General features: G+C 32.3%; 1 protein-coding gene across 1 annotated transcript in view; it reads right to left on the reverse strand.

Moving 5' to 3' along the window:
• The window catches only part of Dys (Dystrophin), a 670,989-nt gene that overhangs the window by 125,909 nt on the left and 518,935 nt on the right, over positions 1 to 26,145 (reverse strand). The window contains exon 49 of the mRNA XM_085813682.1: positions 3,673 to 3,884. Coding sequence (XP_085669808.1) covers positions 3,673 to 3,884 — 212 coding nt within the window. The remainder of the gene's footprint in view (positions 1 to 3,672; positions 3,885 to 26,145) is intronic.

Raw genomic sequence — 26,145 nt, forward strand, 5'->3', positions numbered from 1 at the left:
TGCAACGGCTATGGCGCTGGCTCTCTGGTCTATACCTTTCAAATAAGCAGTTTTAAAATTACCCTTAATCATAAAATAGATGGTATTAAAATAAAACTGAATATGCTACAATAAAAATCTGTGAATCTAAGATTTTAGAGAATACTAACATTAATAACCTTCTGATGTTTTCTGCATAAAGTGGCTAGGATTTAAATAACACAGATAAATTTTACTCATGAGCTAATACTTTAAATATGAACCTTAATTTATTTTGTTGATGGTAAGTAAGTGGACGTGTACTGCTACACAAGGGGAAAAAGAGAAACAAAAGTCTACAATACATTCCTTTTAAGGAACTGACTTAACATCCTTCTAGAAAACCGTAAACGAAACTAGAAGATAGCTTCTAATTTTTTACCGCCCTAAATGGAAGGAAAAGGTAATCTGCATTATTTGCAAAGCTTCTTGAACCAATTTTCTTTTCCTTTGTATCTCTTCTTTTCGTTCCTTCGAAGGCTTCAAAAAACTAGCTGAACAAGTCTAAACCGTGCGGTGCATAATGATAAAATATTATCCATAACAGTGTTTGGCTAAGGTCTTAAATCACATTCTTTAATAAATAAAGAAAGAAAATTAAAAAGAAAAGAGCGAATAAAGAAACTAACACGTAGTTGACACGGAATCCGACAACAGTCAGCGAAGCAGTCAAGTACGACTTTCTAAAACTTTTGATGCTTTTTTCTCGTATTTTTAGTAAAATACCTAAAAGTTATTTCAACTATTTTTTTTACTTTCAAAATTTTCAACTATTTATATTTTCTAATACTATTAAATTCTTAAACAAGGATAACTCCACCTTCCCCACACACCGAAATTAGACACTCTAAGCTATTCAAGCCACTGTATCATTGTGTCTGCAACACACATGTCAAACTCGCGCCCCGCGGGCTGCATATGACCAGAAGTGGATGCAGCTATTTGGAAATTCGAAAAATTTCCAGAGGCACAGTCCATAGCGCCGCATCATCACTTAATGTGAATGACTTAAAAAGGGTGAAATATTAACCATAACTGTAGGATTTATGTAGCCAAAACAATACACTCATAGGAAGAAAATACTCAATGGAACCCATTAAAGAAATATCAATAAATTAATAAAAATAAACTTATGGTAAATATACTAAACCCATCATCTTAGGTCCGTCGGCACTAGCTCATCAGGTATTAATAAATTATGGATCTAATTATTTGCTCCATTGCACAGAATCAGGAAATTTCCTGTTCCAACACTTCGAAGATTTCATAACGATGCCTGTCATAAAGACGGCGGCACCTTTATACAAGTTGGTGGCTATTTGCCAAGATAAAGACGTTCACATGGGCGGCGCGAATTTCTGCGTCTTTATGTCGCGGCAGCCCTGCGTCTAGTGTAAAGGTGCCGATGTACGTTTTTTTAATCTGACCGCGCCGACAAGTCAGCCCCAACTGGCCCTGCATATGGTCCTTAGCTCATTCCCGACAAAATTAAAAATAAATAAATAAAAATTTTAAAAAATCTAAACGGTTTCAGATTTTAAATTACATCCAAAGGGGCGTTTTTTTAACGTTTTGTGTGTTACCTTTATTTACAAAATATCACGTTCTTTGCACTTACCATAAAATTCAGTTCAACAGCAATATAGCAAAATAAATTTAAAATGAGCATATCTTTAGAATTTCCGATACACAGTTCCGCGCGTTGGAGATAAAAAGGTCCCCCCCCCGAAGATTGTTCCCATTGCTCGCTTTTAAATCGTTGAGTTTGTTGATCAAAAATTCGTTAAGGTTTTACAAAATATGAAACAGATAATAAAACAAATTCCAAATTTGGTCTTCCGGATGCCCATATTCGGGTGAAAACGTACGTTATGCAAAATTGGATGGCTCTAGGTACCGTTGTTTTATCAGAATGCGAGAAACACACATACATTTATGCATATTCTTCATTATTTAATTTCTTTAAATAAAATACAGGGCGATAATATTTGGTGGCAACAATTTGAAAAGTGAATCGGACATTTATAGTGAACCAACGCAAAATGCCAAAGCGAAAAAAATAGTCCTTCACAGCAAATTGCCCCTTTGAACTAATAAATAAATTATAGCTATGATACATTAATAAAAATTGGAGCTCCAATGAACATCGAGTTGTATATATAACTTTGGACTCTCGAAATGATATCATTACAAAAGTATTTTCACAACCGATGTTGAAAAAAAGTACTATCCGATTTGCGTAGTCATCAGGTTAACTTCTGGACAGGAAACATGAGCATGAACATCGACCTTCGAATGAACATCGGACCTTCCGATTGCTAGCACCCACATAATGAAGGCATACGGTGAAGAATGGGAAAATTCCTTGCACATTTAAAGATGGAATTAAACAGAAATTCAATGAGACTCAGCTCTAAATGAAAAAATTCAGCAAAGTGGGTATTCAGTGAATTTTGCAAACACTTGCCAGCGCTGTAACTAGAAATCCGCAAATTTGCATTGTATTTGATTTCGATGTTGGCTATATTATGCAACAACCTAGTTAACTTTTCCCATGTATGAAAAGGACCAAGCTTCAGCGAGCTCCAGGTTAACAGACATTCATCTAACCTCTGCTCCGAAAATTTAAAATACCAGCAGCAGTCTTCAGACATCCGAGAGCTGGTTGCAGGAAAACGAAAATGATGCCAAGAGTCGGAAAAGAAACACAGGTATATATATCAACTACACGGATTCCATCTATCAATCCGCCAAAGAACTACAGTACCAGATAAGAATTTAGATATTTACCCATACTTTAATTACACCAACCATTACGTACGAAAATGACATGCTTTCCCATTACAACCCATATTACAGTGCACTGATGACTGTTCGACCCACTTGAGATATATAGCTAGACACGCCTGGTCTACACCTTCCAATTCCCTGCTGGTTTCAAGGCAACCATTCCCTTTTAGGTCTTTTTGGTTTTCCATTTATTTCATTTTCATTTTGGATTACAGTAGTGTGTGAAATCTCTTCCTAGGGGCTAAATTCTACAAAAGAATTACTTCAATTTATCACTTTGACCACATCAGAGAAGTCATACTTTTTTTGCAGAAAAAGGCATGTAAGCAAGCAAAAACAGTTTATTTATACTACGGTATACACGACTAACAAATAAAATTTATTAGCCCCAAAATAATAGCTTGAAGCACATGGATAACGTAAGTGAACTTTTACAGTGGCTCGACATCTGTCGGGCTCGCGTTACACCATGTCGCATCATTGTATATGTAAACAAGCTACCGACACACATTTTTAGTATGAGGAATATATTTTCCTCCTCTACTCTTGAACTTGTGGCAAAGTGTTAAAAATAACATGCGCGTAATATCAGCAGCCTCGGTCCGTCAAGTCACGTTTAAAACCAGGCAGTGTCTTAAGCAATTAAAAGCAGTTGCTTAATGAAAACTTTCAATCGGTATGAACATTTTATTAAAGCAGCTTCTTTTGCTAGCAAACTAAAGAAATCTCCACGAAAGTTGTTTTGGAACTAACAAAGAGCTAAAAAAGAATTAATTTTAGGGAAGTCATAAGTTGAGCTTTGTTCGCCATAGGTGGTGGGAGCTCTGTTCGCCATACGAGGAATGAATGAACTTTCTCACTTACTTTTTGTTCTTTGAGCTGCGCTTCTAGAATATCGAGTGTTTGGCCGACGGGTGGAAGACGTTCCAAACGAGACTGCAATCTAGATAGCCAGTTCTCTACTTCCCTCCTCCTCTCGTCGAAGCTGCGTCCGTCGGACAGCATCCCTTCCAGCTGACGCTTCCGTTGCATTGCCCCCTCCCGCACCTCCTCCCACTCGGAGTGAAGATGCAGAGCTGAAAGATGAAGAAAAACATGCTTCATACACTTATTTAAATAACGAGGCGTGAATGAAGCAGATCACTTTGCGAAGAACTGTTACAGAAATAAAAAAAGCACAGATAATAAAAGCGTTCGCTGTTGTAAGTAGGTAGTATGCGTTGGCGTGCCTTTTTGCAAACTTCTTTTGTATCACATAAAATCTGTCGGATACAGCAGCGCTTGGTGAAGTTGTCGCTTTAATTAATATCTCAGTTTATTCACTAACGCGCGCAAAGGCAAATATTTGTACACTGTGGTAGTAAGTGGGTAGTGTGGGGGCTGAAGGAGGATTTCTGATAACTTTCTTCTTTGCTGAGGCTGAAAATGATACTAAATAAAATAACAGAAGTAGTATACGTTTTTTTAGAAGAACATGAAATCGATACAAGTAAGGTCTTTTCCCGGAATAATTAAAATCGAAGTAAACAAACCTACTCGTGCTTGCTTTTAAATTTTAACGGCAAAATCATTAAAATACTCTTACAGCCTTTTTGATTCACTCTGTTGGACTAGTTCGCGTTTTCCTTCATAATTGCAGATTAATTTTTACGTAGATTTATTCTTAGAATGATGTACAATAAATGCACGATGACGATTCACAAGTCAAAGAAATATTACGGTAGGTGATTTTCTAAGGTAATCAACCTAACAAATTCAGCAACCTAGAGATGAATACCTTATTTAACATTAAGCAAAAATGCAACTTACGATTGATGCATTTCAAAGGGCATGATGTTTCTTCTCTCTCGTCGTAAACCCTATTTTTCAATAAAACCAGAGGAGATCAAAGGACTGGCTTTCACAAACCTAAAATTTGAAACTATTCCATTTGTTTATAATTAGTTTCCAAATCAGTAAAAAAGGGTTTATAAGACTTTTCGCCCAAATGATGTTTCGTCTTATTTTTTTCCATCACTTGCAGGGGAGAGCCTTTTTCCCAGTCCCCCCTGTCCGCCTAATCTCAACCTCACGTGGCAGATGAGGAACTATATATGTTACTTAATTTTCATTCGGTTATCATTAAAAATGATTTAGTAAATTTAAGAAAATTTTCTTATACATTTATCTCTCTCTAAAGTGTGTTTCAGAAAGTTTGCACTATATCAAGAATTTATTGTTAGGTATTGCGCAAATGATTACTCTGCATTATGGTACGTAATATATGACATTAGAAACATCTTTTATGAATTAAAATTATTTGCATTACCACAAAATGACCCAAGTATTTTAGATGAAAAATATTATAAATGAAGAGCCATTTTATTTCTGAGTTTAACTATTTTCCTTTGCAGAAATATCTAAAATTTGTCACTTCTCAAATGATGGAGGGCCAGAACTAATAATCACATTTGATGAGTGGCATTCCAAGTTGAATAAAAAGCTAGCGGTCCAATTTTAAACCTATATTCATTGATTCAACTTTTACAGCAAGATGCAGCAGGTCATGCGGTTTCTAAGTTGCTTCAATAAAACATGGAGATTCCACACAAAATACAAAGAATTCAATTAAAAAAAAAAAATTAAGAAAAATTATTACGCAACGAAATTTTATTGGAAAATTATTTCGATACTGTGTGCTACTGCATTCATTTAGAAGCCATTATTATTTTGTAAATTTCATGTCAGATCTTCGCATATACATTTTTTTTTAAATTTACTTGATTTTATGTAGCGTATTATAGCTGAAAAAATTAACCAAATTATTTTAATACTTTGGATATAACAATTTTAATCTTAATTTAGATGTGTATTTATTTACATACGTTTATTTACACAGTATACACAATTTTAGATTATAAGCAATAATAAAAACGCTAGTTAATTCCTTAAGATAACAGTTAAAGAAGTATTTTAGCATTATCAGTTTCACAAATTAGACTTCCAGATATACAAAATAATGCTTACTTTCATGCAATAATAATACATTATATTTTGCTCGCATTATTTCTCTTTTAAATGTCAAACGAGATTAACGAAGAGAAACATTTCGGGAATGGGTATTTTAAATTTAATAAATGGGTAAAAAATTGGGGGCTTGAACTGTATGATTAATAAAATGTGACTTTTTTTAATATCTCATTTTAGTAGCTTATTTGGGGGGGGGGGATCTTTTTACTAAACGAATACTACGATTTTGTTTAAAACTCTTGATAATGAATTACGATGCTAAGAATTTCTTTTCACTTGACTGAGTTTAGAGCAATAATATTATAAAATCCTTATTTTAGAAAAATGTATATACATTTATGTTAAGCTATTTCTTTATGAAAGACTAGCTTGTTAGAATTTTCCCCACTATGACAACCCTCCTGCCACACTAATAGTTTTCGCGTGTCAGCAATTACACAAAATCCAATCTTCTTCCAACCTAAATCAAAAATATGATACTTTGATTAAAATTCAGTTTAAAATTAAATACCGAATTCAATCCGCATTAGCCTTCTCAATTATTATGACATAATATTTTTTGCAAATTCTACAGGAAATTTTTGGCTCTTCAGGTTATGTTAAATAGTAATATCTAAACAAGAAGCGTCAAATTTTCAATCATGAACTACCAGGAAGTCACTAGAGGGCTTTTAATAGCTCATGTAAAAGTACTTCAGTTTTAAGTTAATATAAATTAATATAATAAAGTCATATCATAATTCGCGAGTCACATGAAAGCTGTGACAATAAACTGCTTTAAAACTGACACTATTCAGCTGCATTCGGAATTCTCCAGAACTGAACTGGAAAATATTCATTTAGCTGTATCATGGGAAATTCAACAGAATCAAAAGTGGCTCGTCTCTAAGAATACCGCTCAAATTGCGGAAATTTGAATTTCTGCCTCAATAGAAAATTACGTCTTTGACATTTTTCAGAGAATGTGTAAATTTTTAACAAATGAGTTAAACAAGCATCGCATAATCCTAAATTCTTCCGTGCAGTTGTTCAAATGCTTTAAATAGGTTCGTAGTTATTAAATAAATTAAAATTTTAGAATATTGCACGTGTATTAAATTTAGTAATTATCATATAAATACATAATGGCACTATATAAAATACTGTTATTTACATTGCATTGTTATGTAGAATATTTTATGCGGCCGAGAATACTGTTATGAATTTTGTATATAAAATAATTTTAGTGAAAATCTAAGTGAAATAGTAGTATTTTCTAAGTGAAATAGTAGTATTACATTACTTATAATGTAACATGAATAGCCTGAAGAAAGCGAAGCTCTGCTGGAAAAATACGATTACAGGGGCAAACCTATTTAACTTTAAGGGTAACTGGTTGTCTCACCAAATTGGCAAGATATCACCAATTTGGCGATGGTTTTGGTCACAGATTTTGGTCACCAAACTTCGCGACAATTTGATGACATTTCAGTAGGGTCCCTTTATAACTGTAATTGATATTGTAATTGAATAACTGTAATTGATCTCTATATGTAATTGTAGCAGCATCCGAACCTTTTATTAACTTTAACCGTATATGCCTTTCAGTAATTTTGATAAATAGAACATAGTAACGATTTCTTGGCGCCCCTCCTTTATTTAATTAACGGCCGGGGAAAAACTAAACACGAAGAGAAATCAGTTCTCAGTTTTCAAATCAGAGCTCATTTCAGTGTACTGAGAGGTGTTCATGCGAATTTCGCTCTTTACATGAACTCTGCTTTGCGTTCTCTTTAACGTTCTTAGTAGTTTAAAGTGGTAACTACTGGTTGTTATCCGTCATACTGAGAAGAGCTGTACGAGTACTTTTTGTGGAAAGTTCTAGAATTGTAAAGCGTTTCTTTTGTGAAAATAAATTTTATCTAGTTATCGTCGATTCTGTGTGCACTCAATTTATCACGATCCTACACGCAAGGTTATCTTAACCAGCAGAAAATCGAGAACAATCTCGGCTTTTGGATAAACGAGGAAGAAGTGAGTGTTATCGGAAGGATAGCTGCTCTGCTGGGGGGGGGATAAAAATAATATGGGCGAAAGAGATCGGATGAGGAGAGAGAATCATTAAAGGCAGGTCTAACTGTTACCCGTCGATAGGGGAAAGGAATTTTTGGAAGAAATCGCATCACAGAGGGTGACTTCAATTTTCCATTTGGTATAAACTTGCTTCTAAAATTTTGAGTACTCACTGTCCATATCTTACGAGGCCCACATAACATAACAGTAAAAAAACAAACGCAAACGTATAGAAAAATATTTAGCTGTGTGTCTTAAGTGCCCAACATAATGAACTCATTAAGCAAGAGTTCATTTTGCTGCTGAAGTTCCTTCACCCAATGTCTACATCGATTCATTTCTCTTTTTGCCACTAGGGGCACAGCCACCCTTCGTCGTTAGGATAAAGCTATTCAAAGATTTCTGCTTCCATCGATCATCGGGAGTTTTTAGTCAAAAAAAGCCACATGTTGGTTGAACCCATTTGGAGATGGCCGCATCTCTGGAAAGCCCATTTATTTTAAGTGACAAAAACGCTTTGGAAGCTTTCCAAATCGCCCTTTGAATTCCAAAAACAAACTCTCCCGACTCATAAATGGGAAGAAAAAGGGGCTCGAAATTTATGCCGTTTTCTTTGCGAATGTCCTTATGCGATGTTACAGAAGCTATTCCACATATTTAGAACAATGTTATGCGGGAGCTTTGTAGCTTTGTTCTGGGAATGGCCGCTATCACAACTCGATTTATTCCGCAATTCTTCTTTTGTCCTTTCGGTATTTTCCATTTGTTTTCTTTTGAATGAATAGAAGCGAGATTGTTTCATAACAACGGAATTCAGACGGCATAATAACTAAATTTTTAAAAAAAATCTGGAATGAAAATATAACTTTTTTCGAACTGTAATTATTTTAGTCATTCGTTTAAGTTCTAAAAGATATCTCCAAACATTATACATACACACACATTAACAACTTATAAAGTAATTAAGGGAAAATATATTTAAAAAAACAATTTTTTAATGAAATGAATTTCTGTCTGATATTTGAGACATTGGTAATGTGAAGAAGACTTGAACTAAATAACCAATCTAAATCCTGAATTTACAGAGAATTAAAATTCAGTCATATAACCGCATCCTCCGCCATATTTTGGAGAAAAAAGCGAATGAGTTCCGCTCAGGCTTTATTCAAACCATTTCGACTAATTTTAACAATTTTCTGAAGTAAGAAGAAAATATGTATGTAAGCCAGCAGAACAGAGAGTAATTTTTTTCGACATTACTTTTGCAAAATAAAATGTCAGTAGGGATAACAAACTACTAAAATGAGTCATGGAATACTTCGCAATTTGTTTATAACGGAAACATTCTAATCGTAATAAAACATCCTTACCCTTTGCGGCGCAGTATGTCCGGTCTGGACGCACCTAAAAATTTCCTTGAAAAAAACAGAAAAATTGAATGAAAAAGGATTTATAGGTTACTATAGGTTACTCTGAACCTTCTTTATTTATAGCAGATGGCAGCTCAACACAAACCAGTCCATATATTTTAGCCATGTTTAGTTTTTTAAGACCCTCCTTTTTCAAAGAAATCTTCCAGATCTTTTTTAAGGTATAAAAGGAATTGTTTGAAAAGAAATTTCTATGTTATTTTTTGGCTGTATGCTAATCTCCTTATTCTCTATTAGTTTTAAATTTTTACCTTGAAATCTTGCCTAAAATCAAACGGCGAACCCTAGGTGTGCCCAGATAGGGCTCACCGATAATCTAGGACAACTGAAAGTCTGTATTCTTTGTTTCTCCGCATCTCATCGGTAAATTCATTGACAACAATGCTCGTTTCAGCACTATTTTCGAAGCTCTATTCAATTAGTGTGCCACTTTGGGCACATCCACAGAATTAAAACGATAAGTGCTATCTTTACAAGACTTTACTTGTGTACTCCTCTAGGCCTAATTAGACTGCCAACTTTTTTTTTTTTTTTAATTCAAATTCAAAACTCCGACTTTAAAAAGTAGCGTGCCGGAAATGGTTAATATCCTAACCATAATCTTGCAATCCTGCCTTTAGAGTAAAAAAGAGTCAGGGAACTGCAGCTTGAATGGATAGTAGAAAGTCAATATTTAGAATATGACATTCTAGTGAAATTCAAATATATAACAAAAATTGATTTCATAATGAACAATGACTTCATCAATTAGGTTCGGGCATATTTAAATAAATGGATAATTGGTTCGAAGCACATTCCGAAAAATCTGTTCGATAACTCTCCATCAAAACTAAATAATCAACATCATAAGATGATTCATATACCATCCATCACATCCCTATTACTTATTAATATGTAATAGGGATTCACTTCAAGGTCAATAATAAATTTAAAAAATAAAATATTCACTTCAAGGTCATTCCCTACCAAATCATGCCTCACAACCATCGCAACGGCTGCTGGGGGAAAATGTCAAATCCTCTAATTCCTTTTATGCAGTGATGATAACAAACGTTATGCTCATGAACATAGGAAAGGTCGCTACGACTTTGAAGTACATATTTTAAAGTCGTAAGTATAGTTATTGAGAAGATTCTGTCACTGAATATCGGTAATTTGACCCAAGTTCGAAACGGCGGCTATATATTTGTTTTTCCTCACGTTGAAAATGAATACAAGCCATTTTCCCTTACCACGTCCTCCATGAAGGCATCCCTTCCTCAGGCAGACAGCATACACGTGCTTTTCCAAAATGAAAAAAAAAAAAAAAAACAACTCCTTCACATTGCTTTCTAAATGAGGGGAGAACTATAAAAACTTCTCAGCAGCCATTAAAAGTCAGTCGAGGAAAAATTAATAGTTTGAAGTACACACCAACTGACCGTAAACAATGTATTTGAAGAGAGAAAAAAATTCTACAGCAGTTATTTAAGTATTAAGATGTGTTTTTACTTCCTTTTATAACGGTTCATCGGTACTTAAAAGTGTTAAATAAATGTGTATAAATTTAGATAAAAATAATCGCATTTCAAGTTTTATGACCTTTCGTAAGCAGCAAAAAATGCATTTAACATTTACCATACCCAATACCCATTCTGATGATGAAACCTTATGAATTTTAGCTTATATTTACTTAAAAGTTTTCTTTGGCGCGTACGTTCATTATAAGACAATTTGTGAGTTATAAATTTAAAACCCTTACATTTTAATTTCTCGTCATCGTTGCCAAATCCATAAATTACGTATTCATTTCTACTCACATTCTAACATTTCAAAGAGGACTAAAAATGTACAAGCCTTAGGAAGCAGCGCTTTCATAAAGTTATTTTAATTAGATAACTTTGAAACAATTTAAATTTAAAAAAATAATTTTAAATAAACTAATTTAATTATTATTTTATTAAAAATTAAATATTAATCATAATAATTAAATATTAGTCATAATAAATTATTATTTATTATTTTAACTTTAAATAAATTTCAAATAATAATTTAAACTTTTCATGAAAACGAGGGGCCCACCAGTGGTCGAGCAGTAAAGTCGATGAATTGGTTCAAATTGCGTTCTTCATGTCTCGAAAGCGCGACTTAGGATATATCGCTTGGCGAACTTCTTAATATATGGCAACCTAGTTTCCTTTTCCGTAAGAGGAAAAAAAGTCACCCTCGTTTCCTTTTTTCCAAATAATATTCTTTATATTATATTTTTAATTATAACTTATTAAGTAATTTTTTCTTTTTCGAATTTCATTTTAATTGTTTAAGTTGCATGTTTTTTTTTTCTTTTCTTTCCCCCCCCCCCGAATAACTGTTTTAAAAATTTCTGTTTACCTATTCGAACTGCGTAAATAAAGGTGCAGTGTTTATTTCGTTTATTTATTTATTTTTTCAAATAGTTTTCTTTATATACATTTTTTGTCATAGTTATTATTTTAGGTAATTTTTAAATTTTTATACTTTTATTTTAATTGTTTGTGTTGCATTGTCTCTTCAGATAATTGTTTTAAAATTTTCTATTTATTCCTTCGAACTGAGCATTTGAAATATATATTATGAATATCAATTTTCCAGAATTTGATTTTATTTATTTGAATTGCGTTTCCTTCGGAAGAATACTTTGTAACCCAGACTACGATGCGTTTGAAAACTGCATATATTAAAAGAGAAAATACTAAAGCACAGCTTTTCAATGTTCCGTTCAGAAAAGATATATATAAATAAGAGAGATGTATAACCGATATTTTAACTTAGGATGACTTGCATACACTGCTTTAAACAGTTTTATCATTGTGCCCATTGCTTTACACAATTTTATCCTACATTCGGTTTCTTAAAATGTTATTCATATTTTAGTCAAATATTTTTTTTTTTTTGAAATCGCAAGAATCAAATATCATAAGCTTAAAAGGTTTTAAATTTAAAAAAAAAAAAATTAAAAATACAAAATTTTACGCAAAAATTTATTTTTTCTTCTCTTTTTCTTCAAGCATTCTACTTCATTCTTGCTCTTTTTCTTTAGCCATTCTGCAAGTATATTAAAAAGCACCCAACTTTTCGAAATATCTTGATATTTCTGACAATCACTTTAAATAAAGTTATCGCCTACGATTTCATAAAGGCCCACAAACGACCGAGCGGTAAAGTCGCTGAACACTGGTAGTTCACTCCGTTGTTGGAATCGCGGTAAACGGACTGGTTGCATGGGCGCTTTCGTGGATTTTCTCATGTGTACCGCGTATGCCAACTGGTTTCCCTTAGAAAGTTCTTCACGAAGTATTTGGTAAGAGCTTTTATCAGTCTTTAGAGGCTAAACATTTTGAAGGTATGAGATAAAAGGAAAGACTGGTTTCATCAAGAGGTTTTGGTTTAATTATGACAAAGCACACTAGAACTATCTGCCTAAGGGATGGGATGCCTTCGTAGAGGACTTTCTAAGGGAAACTGCCTCGCATACACGTTAGACATGGGGAAAACGTCCATGCAGCCAGCCCGTTCGCGGGATTCGAACCTAGGACCGAACTACCAGTGTTCAGCGACTTTACCGCTCGGCCGCTGTTTCATCAGGAGGAAAAAAAAACGTCTTTAGGTGACATCCACATACATCACTGGATAAACTCCTGAATCTTCAAATAATTCGAATGAGAAAATTATGGGATTCTCCATTTATGATACGATATGATGTTCTATAACGTAATTTAAATTTATACAACCATATAGTCTAAAACCAGTAACTCTTCACTTTAATCTGCAATCATATCGTTTTTGTCTTTTCTGTTAACCACAAGCTCAATTGATGGTATTTGCTGGTGTACACATCCAAGTGTTTTCTCTTTGAAAACCTAAATTCTTTGAAATATACTGAAAGTGTATTCAAAAGCGTCCAACTTTTTGAAACATCTTGGTATGTCTGGCAGCCAAATTTCCCTGCAAATTTTTCTTACTTTTCTCCCTAATTTTCTTCTTTCCTTCTACAATTATTTTCAGAGCTCACACTAGAAAATTAAGATTTTTCAATTGCTTTACTTCCATAAATTTTGCATTCTTGTCAATTTTTTAAAATATCAATTACATGAATTGCGTTTCAGCTGAAGACAGCTTTTCATTTTCTAGTCATTTTAACTATAAATAAAGTTTAAAGCGAAGTCCAAAGGATAAATATTTTAATTAAAAGATTTTTGCTAAATTGCAAAGAAATAAAGCAGTCCAGCAGGGTTTATTCTGTACCACCGAGTGGCCCGATTCTTATATCGGCTGAAACAAACTAAATCATATTAAAGATCATGTTTTTTTATACAATCTATAACGCGAGAGAAATCTAGCTTCTTAAAACATTCTTTCTAAGAAGATTAACATAAAAAATTATATATATATTTTTTCAAAGCTGGGACTTGATCCAAACTGTCAAACTTTTCAAGTTTAATTTACATGATGGTTATAATTAAAGTTTCAATTTGAAATGGTCATAAAAGGAAAACTACCGGACCAAATGTTATCAAACTAGGGAATCGTGTAAAGGAGGTTATGGGAATTTATTTTCCGCAGAAAAAAAAAAAGAGTTCAAAAACTCACCACCAGGGAAAAAATGGCTCTGTATACAATATTGTCAAATGAAATAAGACACGAAAGCATCTGTTTAAAATGTGTTTAATAGTTTCCGAAACGTGTTACAAAGCATGTTCAAAGTAGCGTCCAGCATTTTCCGAAAGCAAGTTAAATTCTGTTACTGCATTCTCAACAGCTCTTAGCATATCAGGAGGAATGTTACGGCCATGTCAGTGTATCACATTTTTCATTTCTGCCAAATTGTTTAGACTATCACAATAAACAGTGCTTTTGAGATAACCCCATAGGAAAAAGTCACAGAGGTTGAGGTCTGGTGGGAAGAGGGGAAGTGTTGGCCTATAAGACGTTCATTCGTGAAATGTTGCCTAAGTAACTGTGCGACACATGTGAGGTGGGGCCCAGCCTTGCATAAAAATCGTAGTATCTAAATACCACGTTACTGCAGTTCATGTATCACGAAAGATTTTAACATTGACTCTAAGTGAGCTGCAATCACAGTGGTCCAGCTGTCGACTACTCTTCAGAGAAAAATGGTTCAGTTATAAAACTAGCTGTCATTCAACACTAAACGGCGTGGAATGACTACTATGCAATCGAATGCAGAAGGAGAATGCAATGGAACTAGATAGATAGCATGAGGGATTTCTTTGGCCCAAATCGATTAAAAGCGTTTTGAATCAGTATCTTCATGTTTTAGGGCCGAATTCAGGCTTCAAAAATTACAAATTAGCGATCTCTAAGAAAACGATTTCCAGATTGTACGCACTTGTGCGAGAGATTTGCGATATCACATTTTCTAATCGCTAATTCGTGGTTTTCACGGGCGAATTTCTCACTTACACGGATGGCGCACTCGACTTTTATCGAATTTAAGGCTTTTAAATGGTAATTTGCCTACTACAAAGTTTCTTAAAGCTATACAACACATTAACCCCGTGTAACAAAATGTTAAGTTAGATTCCGACCCAAATTTCGTTTAACGATAATGCATACAGCAGCATTTTCTCCCTGGTGGCGAGGTTTCGAACTTCTTTTTCTTCGCGGAAAATAAATTCTCATGACCTCCTTTACACGATTACCAAGTTTGATAACATTTGATCCACTAATTTTCCTTTTATGACCGTTACAATGTGGAACTTTAATTATAACCACTCTGCATATCATTAAATTTTAATTTGAAGCTATGCGTTATATGTATACCATGCGTAATTTTTTCGCTTTTATGGAAAAATAAAGAATCAAAGCAAATATTCTTAGGATAATGGACTAAAACTGAATTTCCCCTCCCTCCGAAAATAAAATATTGAAACTTCGACCTTGAATTTATTGGGTTATCGAAATATTTAATTTGACTTATCTTCTAAGTCCTAGTTCCGACAACAATTCCGTCAAAAATTCCAAATTACTTACGCTGAAGTAAAAGATTTAGTATATATTCACTGTATGTTATTAAAGTAATCAGAGTGTAATAAAAATAGATTATAGAATTTACTCTGACGCAACTTTTTGTCTGACTGCACAACATGTAATGAAAGAGAAGGCTTGTAGAGATTTGTTTTTAACATGCCTCTAAAAGTAGATGTCATACTCCTTTTGTCTCTTCAATGTCAAAAAACTTTCCTTTGAGAGGCAACTTTAGTTTTTGGGAAGGATAAAAAAATCACAAAAAGACAAATTTGAAGAACATGCAGGTCGATTGAGTACACATACTTATTTTCGGAACAGAAGCGATTCTCCGACTGGTTATTGAATGAAAAGATGCATTGTCATGCAATACAAAATATTTGGAATACTTTTTTTGACTGAAAACGTAAGATTAAAATTTATCTGCTTAATTTACAGCCATTTACAAGTCAACTACTCGGGGAATTGCATAATCGTTTTGATCCTGAGCTTGTAAGACAAACTTAATATCACTGGATTTATACACTTCTTTAATCTTCCGAGAACGTTCCTTCTTTAGCTCATATTCCAAGAATATTAAGTGAATACAATTATTGCAAAAGAAATTGAATATTTATTTGCACTACGGCTTGGTAGTTTACTGACGAGTTAACAAAACTTAAATTCTGCTTTTTGTGTCTAAGAATACAACAATATTTTAAACATTTACAAATAAAATATTAAATTGGAGTTTAATTGGAGCCTCACCAGTTGCCTAGCATTTGAAGATTGTTAAATACTAATTGTTTGTTGCGAAGTCTAACCCAAGCTGCATGGTTGGTTTTCGTAGTTTTCTAGGTTTTCTTTACAAAGGTCCTCTATGAAAGCATCTTAATCAAATAGTTCCCATGTGCTTTCTATGCTCAAATAACCAACTAACCTAGTTTAAGCGCGATTTCCAAGTGAAGTTACTAGCAAAACCCGAATACTCATTAAAATTCATGTAGCTTGCCAATCTGGAGTAACATGAAAGATACGGCGCCAATAATTGAATTGCTGTTACGGTACGCTGTTTCTAAACTTAAATGGTCATTCTTTAATTAAATAGATCACCAGCGGCCGAGCGGTAAAGACGATGAACACTGGTAGTTCGGTTCGAGGTTCGAATCCCGCGAACGGGCTGGCCGCATGGGTGTTTTCGTGGTTTTTCCCATGTGTAACGTGTACACGAGCCAGTTTCCCTTAGAAAGTCCTCCACGAAGGCATCCCTCTCTTTAGACAGATAGCCCTCGTGTGCTTTGCCATAATTAAATAATCCAATCTAATCCAATCCAATCCTTAATTAAATATAATTCATTTGTAACTTCTACTAGAACTGACGGTAAGAATTGAAGTGCAAATAAATAATATCGTGTGCAATCTTGATTAATAAAAAATATTTGCATGCAGACAGATTGTTCTTTGAGATATTTGCAATTACTTTATAAGAAGGATTTATCAATAACCGTAATAATTACTTATTATATTACTGATGATTAGGATTCAGATCTTGACAATTACATTCTAAATTAGAATTTTAAGGATATAATGAAAATACGCTACACACAAAAATACATTTTAGGATAAAAAATGAGTTGATTTTTTATGTTTTAAAACTTCTTAAATTCATTTAATAAACATCGTATCCTCGTTGTTAATTGAATCCAGCATGTTGGGTGTCGTTTATATAATTATTCTTACTTGTCCACAGATTCTGCTGACTTATCTAGCCATTAAGTAGCTGCAGATCATTTCTACGTAATCATTGAACTTCCATTAATTCAGTCTCTAGAGGGTTGTATGTTTATATCATAATTTGACTTTTATAAAAATGATTATTCTAAATCTTATGTTTCTATAAAAATAAATTGTGCTTTAAAAATATGGATGATAGTATCAGCCGCTCTTTCAGCCACTTCAAAAGCAACACTTTGTTTAGAAATAAATTATGCAGTTAATGTCATAAAATTCAAATAAACATCAAACGAAAATTCTCAGTTTTGGACAATTCAATTTAAACGAAGTAAAGTAGCAGACGATAAAACGCCGAAGGTAAAAATTTACTCTTACAAAAATTTACTCTTATTTAAAAAAAAAAAAAAAAAAAAATAGAGAGAAATTTTAAAAAATAGTTAAAATTTGAATTATATCATCTATAATTAAAAAAATGGCTTTTCATATAGTAATATAAATATTTATTACGCATCATTGAGGGAAAAATATCATATAATTAATTCTCCGTAAAATTTCACTTGAAATTTAAGCTTAAAAATAGCTGTGACTATTCACTGTAACAAAAATCCATACACCACATTTAACGTTATTCTCGCTCAAAAAAAAGATGCCAAATTTCAAAACGCGAAAATATGTAAATTCGTGTATATCTTAGCAAAATTTTGAATAAAAAAGTCTAATTTTTTGCAGATATGCCTAAAAATATAGCTACTTTAAGATGATGGTAAAAATTTTATAGGTTATAATTCAAAATTTTTTTCGAAAAATTTATAAAAATTATTTAAAAATAGAAATTTAAAAAATAAAACACAAAAAATATTATAGGTTATATTTCAAAATTTTTTTCGAAAAATTTATAAAAATTATTTAAAAATAGAAATTTAAAAATAAAACACAAAAAATGGGTAAATTTTATTTGGAATGAACCTAAATTTCGAAATGTGAGAGAAAAAATCAAGAAAATTTAATAAAAAAAGAGATATTAATAAATATTTGCCAAATTCAATTAACATTGAGGAGCTAAAATTTTTAGAGTTAATATTTTAAAAACTGCTCGTACGATTTTTACAAAACTTGGTATTCTGGCATAATTTGAGTCGTAGAATCAAAATGTGTAAAAAAAAAAAAAAATGGTATGTTATTTCAGAAAAAGTCCGATTTTGTGTCAAAATACCTATGTTAGAATAGTGCTATGTATAAATCTAATATATATCCTAAGTCGCGCTTTCGAGACATGAAAAACGCAGTTTGAATTTTGTCAATCGGCCCAGTAGAACGAGAGATACAACACTGTCCACCCCCCTTTTCTTTTTTTTTTTTTTTTTTAGCAGTGTACATCGACCGAGTTCGAATGGTGAACCTGGGTGGCTGCATAGGAGTTTTTGTGGTTTTCCGCACGGGTAACGTGACATCAGGCCAGTTTTGCTTAAAAAGTCCTACACAAAGGCATCCCTCCTCAAGGCAGGTAGCTCTCATGTTGCTTTGGCTTGATCAATTAATCTTACCTCAAGAAAATTATTAAAGAAATTTTACTCAGTGAGCTTATTCCTGAGAGGTCAGAAATCTGTGGTGTTCAATGATTTCATTCACTAAACTTCGAGAGATAAAACTCACAGAGCGATCAATAAACTCACATTATTTACAACTAAATTTTTGACCGAATACATTTTCCGCTCGTTATCTAGAATTCGACATAATCATAACTATTAATTATTATACGATACTTAAAAGGAAACTAATCAAAATTAAACAGTAGTCAGAGTTATATTCCTGTTCTTTTAATTTTGAGCATCTGACAAGGAGACATGTAGTTTATCGATTGTTTTAAAATTTGCTTACAGATTTCAATAATCTGTTCTAAAATAGATCTGTTAGATTATAGTTTAAATCTAATTAAATAAAAGAGATTTGTTTTATTTTTTTAGTTAAAAATTCGAATTTTTTTTTAAACTTTTGTAATTAAAGAGTAACTTTTGTATTTTGCTTCATTAAGCTCTTTCTAACTTTGTATTTTGTTTCATTAAGCTTCTTACGAATCTCGACCAGATTTCACATTTAGATTCATGCATTTCAAGGCTGAAAACAACATCTGAAAGCATATTCTTAAATGATTTGAACAGCTTTAAGTTAAGCAACAAAAGAGAACACTCTATAACGTCGTGTATACTTAGCTATCACAAAATGTTCGCAACGTTGAAGACTGTGGGTGAATTATCACCAAATTTTCTAAAGTACTACAAAGTCAGAAAGAAGAAGGATCTTAAAGGGCTTTTTATTAACTCAAATAAAGTTTAACAGTTGGCATCAAGTCGTGCTTATCTAACAGCAACTTTTGGCTTAACTCAAAAGGTAATAAAAAACTTAATCGAAGTCGGCGTAAACAAACCTAATGGCAGGAATAGCTCAACGCCGCCGAATTCTAATCGCTTCAGAATCAAAGTTAGCGACATGACTTTCAAGCAGACAAAACACGTTCTGATTTCACCCTCCAAAACCTTTCTTAAAACGCTTCCTTCTTCTGCCTAATTTGAATATTGCGCTTGCTGGAAATTTGCATTCCGGCGGGGAAAAGAAGTTAGGTGTGATAGTAGAGGTACTTAAAATAACGGGTTAGAAAATTAAACGGAACTCCACAACTTTAATAATTTAACTCAACAACAACAACTCTCAACAACAACAAAAGAACAATACCACACGCACACAAAGAGAAAAAAAAATTACATTACTGTTCTAAAATGCTTCCGCAACGCATAATTAAAGTTAACAAACTCGGAATGAATATTCTGAGAAAAGCAAAGTAGTGAATTATAGAAACAAATAAATAAAATGCAAATAAAAATAAGATTATAAAAAATCTGAAAGGCGTTCATATTTGAACTGTTTGCCCAAAAGGACTACTTTAAATTTCAGTAGGGTTTATCAGCAGAGATTATCAATGGAGATGGCCCAGGTGCAATAAATAGCATTGCAATTTTATAAGCTACTAGATCAATACACAATTACACTAACATAGGAACATTATATATCTTCTATATTTCTGTAAAGTGAACAAAATATACATTTGCCGAACGGCAACAGACCATGGACCTTACAAGAGATAGACTATCCCACTGGGCGGGGCGCGCGTCACCGACATGTCGACAAGAAAGAGTAGGGACGATCTGGTTTACTTTAACACTGAAACCTATGGCGTTTGTATCACATAACTCTTTTTAATTATTAAATGTGATACGCTGTATAGTGATGAGATTATGAAAGCCACAGTTTTTCCCAAATAGGATTTAATATTTCCATTAAAGCACTTTTTACTGCATTTCGCGCATTTTTTTCACGCGTAATTTTTGTACAAACATCTTTACTTTGGTAAAACGGTAAAAACTCTAGGCACAAAATTTATGAACTTAATTTTGCGTACAAATAACGTAAAATTAAATAAGATTGATAATACGTGATGCTTTGAAATAAAGTAAAATTAAGCAAAATCTGATCATTTTTTTTTTTTTTTTTAAATTTAATGACCATTATCAGGCAGTGATTTTCAAAACTATAACATTACAAAACAATCATTTATTTGATTATATCATCATTAACATATTAACGTTAAAGTGGGATATTTATTTTAGTAATTTATAAAAATTGGAGCATAAAATACTTTGAGTGTAATGAAGGGAAAAGAAAAAAGGTAAAATAAAATCTAGAAGCACACAGATTTTATATTACGCCCAAAAGGAACTTTTTTTAACGCTTTGTGTGTTACCTATATTTAGTGATTATCATGTTCTTTGCCAGTAAACCACATACATTTGACAAAGCATATCTTTAGAATTTCCGCATTGGAGATAAAACTGTTATTTTCCGTACATTGCTGTCTCTGAACTCGTTGAATTTGTTAATAAAAAATTCATTAATATTTTACAAAATATGAAATAGATTAAAAGAAATTCGAAGTTCAGCCGTCCAGATGACCATGTTCGGGTGGAGGATTACATTATTCAAAATTTGATGGCTCTAGATACTTTCGTTTTAGTCACAGTGTGAGAAACACACATGCATTCATGCAGATTCTTAATTATTTAATTTCTTTAAATATAATACAGGGCGATAATATTTGGTAACAACAATTTGCAAGGAGACACGGACATTTATAGTAAAACAGCGCAAAATGCCGCTTCGAAACTAACAGCCTTTCTAGGCTACCGCCCCTTTAGGCTAATAAATTAAATTAAAACAATAAATAAAAAAAATCTTATGCAGAACTAAAAATAATCACTATAAAATACAAGCAAAATTAATTATTACAGTTAAATACAATTTTAATATTAGAATTAAATGTATAAAAATTTTTAAGGAATCAAAAGTGTTTATCACTATGATGTATTACGAAATATAATTGAAATAAAATTCCTTTGTAGAAATTATGTTATAATATTCATCTATAATTTTAAAAAAGCAGCGCAGTTTAGGATTTTAAACAAAACTTTCAAAAACTCGTTTTTAATTATTTTAGTATTTTTTATTTATTTACACCAATAAAAAGCGTAAAAATTGCAAGAGAATATTGCTTGTTTGAAATTTTCTATTAGTTCAGATTTAAAATACTATTTTCTAAAAGAAGTAGTTACTAATTTCCTTATATCATAGGAAAAGCTAAAATAAATATCCAGTCTTGAAAGCATGCAGTAGCTTTATAATTATTTGGAACGTTAATTATGCTTGATAAATATGCTAAATTTTTAAAAATCAATCTCAATTTCAAAAATAAAAATATATAGAAATTCTAATTTGTGAAATGAGGCGCTAGAACCAGCTTTTTCTTCACAAATTATACACGCTGCAATAGGCAACCAATGTTAAATTTCTGCAAGTCGTCCCTACTCCTCCGGATGTGATCAAGGTGACAGCCGGCAATGCCTCAGACGAGGGAGAAAACCCGTTTGGGTTAGTCTATTTCTTATAAGGTCCATGCAACAGACTTGAATGAAGAGTGAAACAAGGAAAATCGCTTTTTGAGACCAATAGCCGTTTTGGGCTAAAAATATTTTTTCATAAATCTGATTATGCGCAGCTAAGTACAAGATCGGCAACATCTGGAAGAAACTAAATTTAATTTTTCTTAGAGCCAGATATTTTACGATTCTTCTGGTTACATGCTATCTTTCTATATGAGAATGCAATTTAAAATAATAATAATAATAATTCCATTATCTGAAACATTTTGATTAAAATTTAGAATTTAAATAAAATTTAAAAGAAAATATAAATCATAAATATCCCCCCCTGCCTTAAAAAGATGCAATTTTATTTTTGTCTACAGATTCCAACTAAACAGTTACGGCAGAATTAATCTTTGGAATTTCAGGATACAAAATATAAAACAAATTTTAAAACAGCTGTTCCGAACAGTATCCCAAATAGTAATAGTGGTTGCTGTGGATATTATTCGCGCATGAATTAATGCTACATGAAGACAAGCATAATTATTCACGATGTAGCTACATACTTTTTCCCCTGCATCGCTCGTAAGATACAGCAAGAAAAGTAGCACCAACTGTGGTTTTTATCAGATCACGAAGAACCGCGCAGTGAAAGCAACATTTCTCTTGGAAATGTTCGAAAAGACGGGATATGTAACAGCTGAGTTTAACTTTTCATTATTAACATGCATTAAAATATCATTTTTGCCTCTTCAGTTTTTTTCATTGCATAGCACCAATACTTTCTCCTCTGTCATTATACTTTTTATATTAAATTACTTTAAAATTGCAACTCTTATTTATATTTAGAATTATTTATCAAGCTTCATACGTTTATAAATCATTTTAATTTCTTTTCTTTTGTTTCTTATCAATAAAATGAAGAATTTCAAACAGCTTCGTTCACGCTACGAAAAAAATATAAAGGAGTAAACAGGACATTAATAAAGTTCAGTAATAACACATACATTTTTCATTTATTCGCCTTCGTGTTCCATTCCTAGAAAGCAACATTAAAACGAAAACTTGAATTCACAATCTTGAAGTTACAAAAAGTTATCACACGTTATCTTTTTAAGCAGAAGATTCCAATACTTAAATGACAGAAATAATCTCTTACCACTCGGTTCTGAAGCAATGACTCTCGAAACCAATATTTCCACAAAAATAAATTGTTCCCGCTCTTAAAATATTACAAAAATATAATAAACCTCTAAACTCCACTCTTTTTAACAAAAAGTTACTCTAATAGTTTGACATCTCAGATCGAATTGTATTTACGCCACATGCTGCATTAATTGATGATCATTTCTGGCGTTATTTATTCCTCGAGGATTGGAAAAATAAGACTCAAGATAGTTTTCTTCTCTCCCGCTTTATCATCTCGTGGAAAAAGCAAGAGAGATCAGACGAGATTTCGTAGTCGTGCTGACAGATCAGCGGTAATGGCCGCTTGCTCACAACTGGCGAGAAAAGTTCCATCTGGCGCAGGAAACAGCTGGCCCCTGAAAACATTTCTGCAAGAAAGAAAGTCAACAGCACACAGGCTTCCTATGCACCATTCTAGTTTAAAGTCACTAAATTTTCAAGCAAGTTTCTGATAAGATTTAAAAATAAATTTCCTTTAGATGCACATGAATTAAGAGCAGGGGGAAACTGAATATAGGATAAGTTTTTTTATCTTTAAAATAGTTACAATAACAAGCTCGGAAATTTACGGTCACTTGTTATATCGTTACATGAACAGAATATCAAAGTGGGAATAAGGAAACTCAATGATTTAGTATTTTTAATTTTTGCATGAAAAATAAGCAAAAAGTATTATTTTTTTATACAAAAGGTGTAACAAAATTTTTTTCACATGTTCAGCCTCCAGATGGCAGATGCGTCGATTCAAAAAACAAGTCAGCTTAAAAAAAAAAGTTGTTTGTTTATTATGGAAAGACGAAAAAATTACTATCACAAACCAAAAGCGCAAAACAAAACTGTCTGCGGGAATACTAAAAGAGAAAGAAAAATAAAAAACAACAGGGAAACAACAGGGATCGTAGATGATGTCTGTTAGGATCCTAAACTCCATCCCCTACCCCCCCCCCAAAAAAAAAAAATTCTAAGCGCTTTTGCTTCGCGAGTTTCAGCTCGGTGCTATTTTTCAAGTTCACTTGTAAATTCTATAAATTCTTTGATGCCATTTACAACTTTGTTCCTAATTTTAAATGCTGTTTATTCTTGCATTTTAAAAGATTCACATTTGTTATATAAAAGAAAAAGGTCTGAATGTTTTACAGAAATGAAGAGTAATGATGATAATCATATAACTTTCCCTCAAAATATAGTAACTCCCATAACTAAAATTAAAAAAAAAAAAAAAAAAAAAAAAAAAAAAAATCCTTTGCTAAATTTTAGAAAATTCGTATAACTAAAAATTAATAATACTCTTTTCTGGAATTTAAAACAGAGTTCATAAACTTAATTCCAAATAAACTCGAAGCAACCTATGGAAATCTAGTTAATTTGCTTTTTTTAATTTTAAATAAATAATGTAACAAAAACTAAATAAATTTCACAAATGCGATTTTTTGTGAAATTATTATATGATTATCACTTCTGTATCTTAATCAAAATTATTGTAAACAGTTTATGAAGCACAAAAACTTAATTAGTTAATGTTTTTTTTTTTTTTTTTTTTTTTTTTTTTTTTTTTTTTTTTTTTCTCCAAATGGCAGATTGTAAACAATTACAAATGTAACCCAGTCTATTAACCTATACAGGGCCGGATGTGGTGGTCTCTTTATTATGGAGGCACCTAATAGGTGGGCCACCATCGCCTTTCCTATGATTGGACGGACAGTTACAACCATGCCTTCTCCGGAATTCGAACCCAGGCCTTTCGGCATCGCAGTCAGCTTCTCTGACCGCCATACCTACTGGGCGGCAAAATTAGTTAATGTAGTTAATGAGAATATTCAAGGACAAAAGAAGAGCTCCAGAAAAGAAATTTTAAAATACCGATAGCTTCAAATTTCTCAGCTATCATTTTACAATTGAAAGAAAACAAAATTAAAAACCCATATATTTCAAATGAATAAAATACTTTATTCTAATAACGTAAATATATTATTAAAACGAATTATATGTTAATTACTAAACATTTTTAATAGGCTTTACAATCTGTAGTTGCTATATAACTTTACTTATTCACCATTATTATTAAATGCGATAAAAATAACTTGTTAATAAAAGAGATGTGGTTTAAACTACATCAAGACAAGTTACATCAAGACTACATTTTTAGTGTCTTTTTGTTTTCAACATTTTATACCCACGAAAACAGCACAAGACTCCAAATTCCAGTTCACTATCTTTCCCAACGATATGGCAACTGTTACGCAAGCATCCTTGTTTAAAAAGATACCATCCTCAACTGCAACATTGACATATACTTGAAAACTGATTGGTCGGCAAACGTATTGTCAAGGAAAACTTTCAAAACGACTATCTTCAGAAAAGCTACTCCATAAACACGCCAAACACTATATATTTTTTCGTACAGAAATTGACTGGATTTTTGAGGCTTAGTATATGGGTATAATACTTGGCAACAAGTTGACTGTTTGTTTGTATAGACTTACTCTTAAATTTAATGTCAAAACTTATAACTCTACATCCCATCCTTTGGAAACTTCACGTCCTTTTATTCTTCATCTTCACCGCAATAGCTTACAAAAGATGCAGATTAGTAACAGGAAACTATATGTCGCAGATGAAAGAGTTATGAATATAATTGACGGATACATTCATTGCACAGCTCATAGACAATTCGGGGAATGAGAAATTACTAATCAATGTCTTAATCCAATTAATTATTAAATTCAATCACATTAAGTCATTTACCGTTTATAAAGCTCTATTTCATACATTTAAAAGGTATTACAGTTCTGTTAAGAATCTCTACTTATTAACATTAAAAATAATAATAATAAAATTTGGATAATAATTTAAATTATTCTTGGTTTAAACCTACATATAGCACAGGATTTGGAATTGTAATATCTGTTTGATTTTGCATCGTACCTAACCGGGACTCGAATTCTGTATGTACCTCTCAAATACGC

Source organism: Stegodyphus dumicola, chromosome 3 (genome assembly GCF_044657685.1).
Source record: "Stegodyphus dumicola isolate Sdum_Otavi_A_Nest chromosome 3, ASM4465768v1".
NCBI lineage: Eukaryota > Metazoa > Arthropoda > Arachnida > Araneae > Eresidae > Stegodyphus > Stegodyphus dumicola.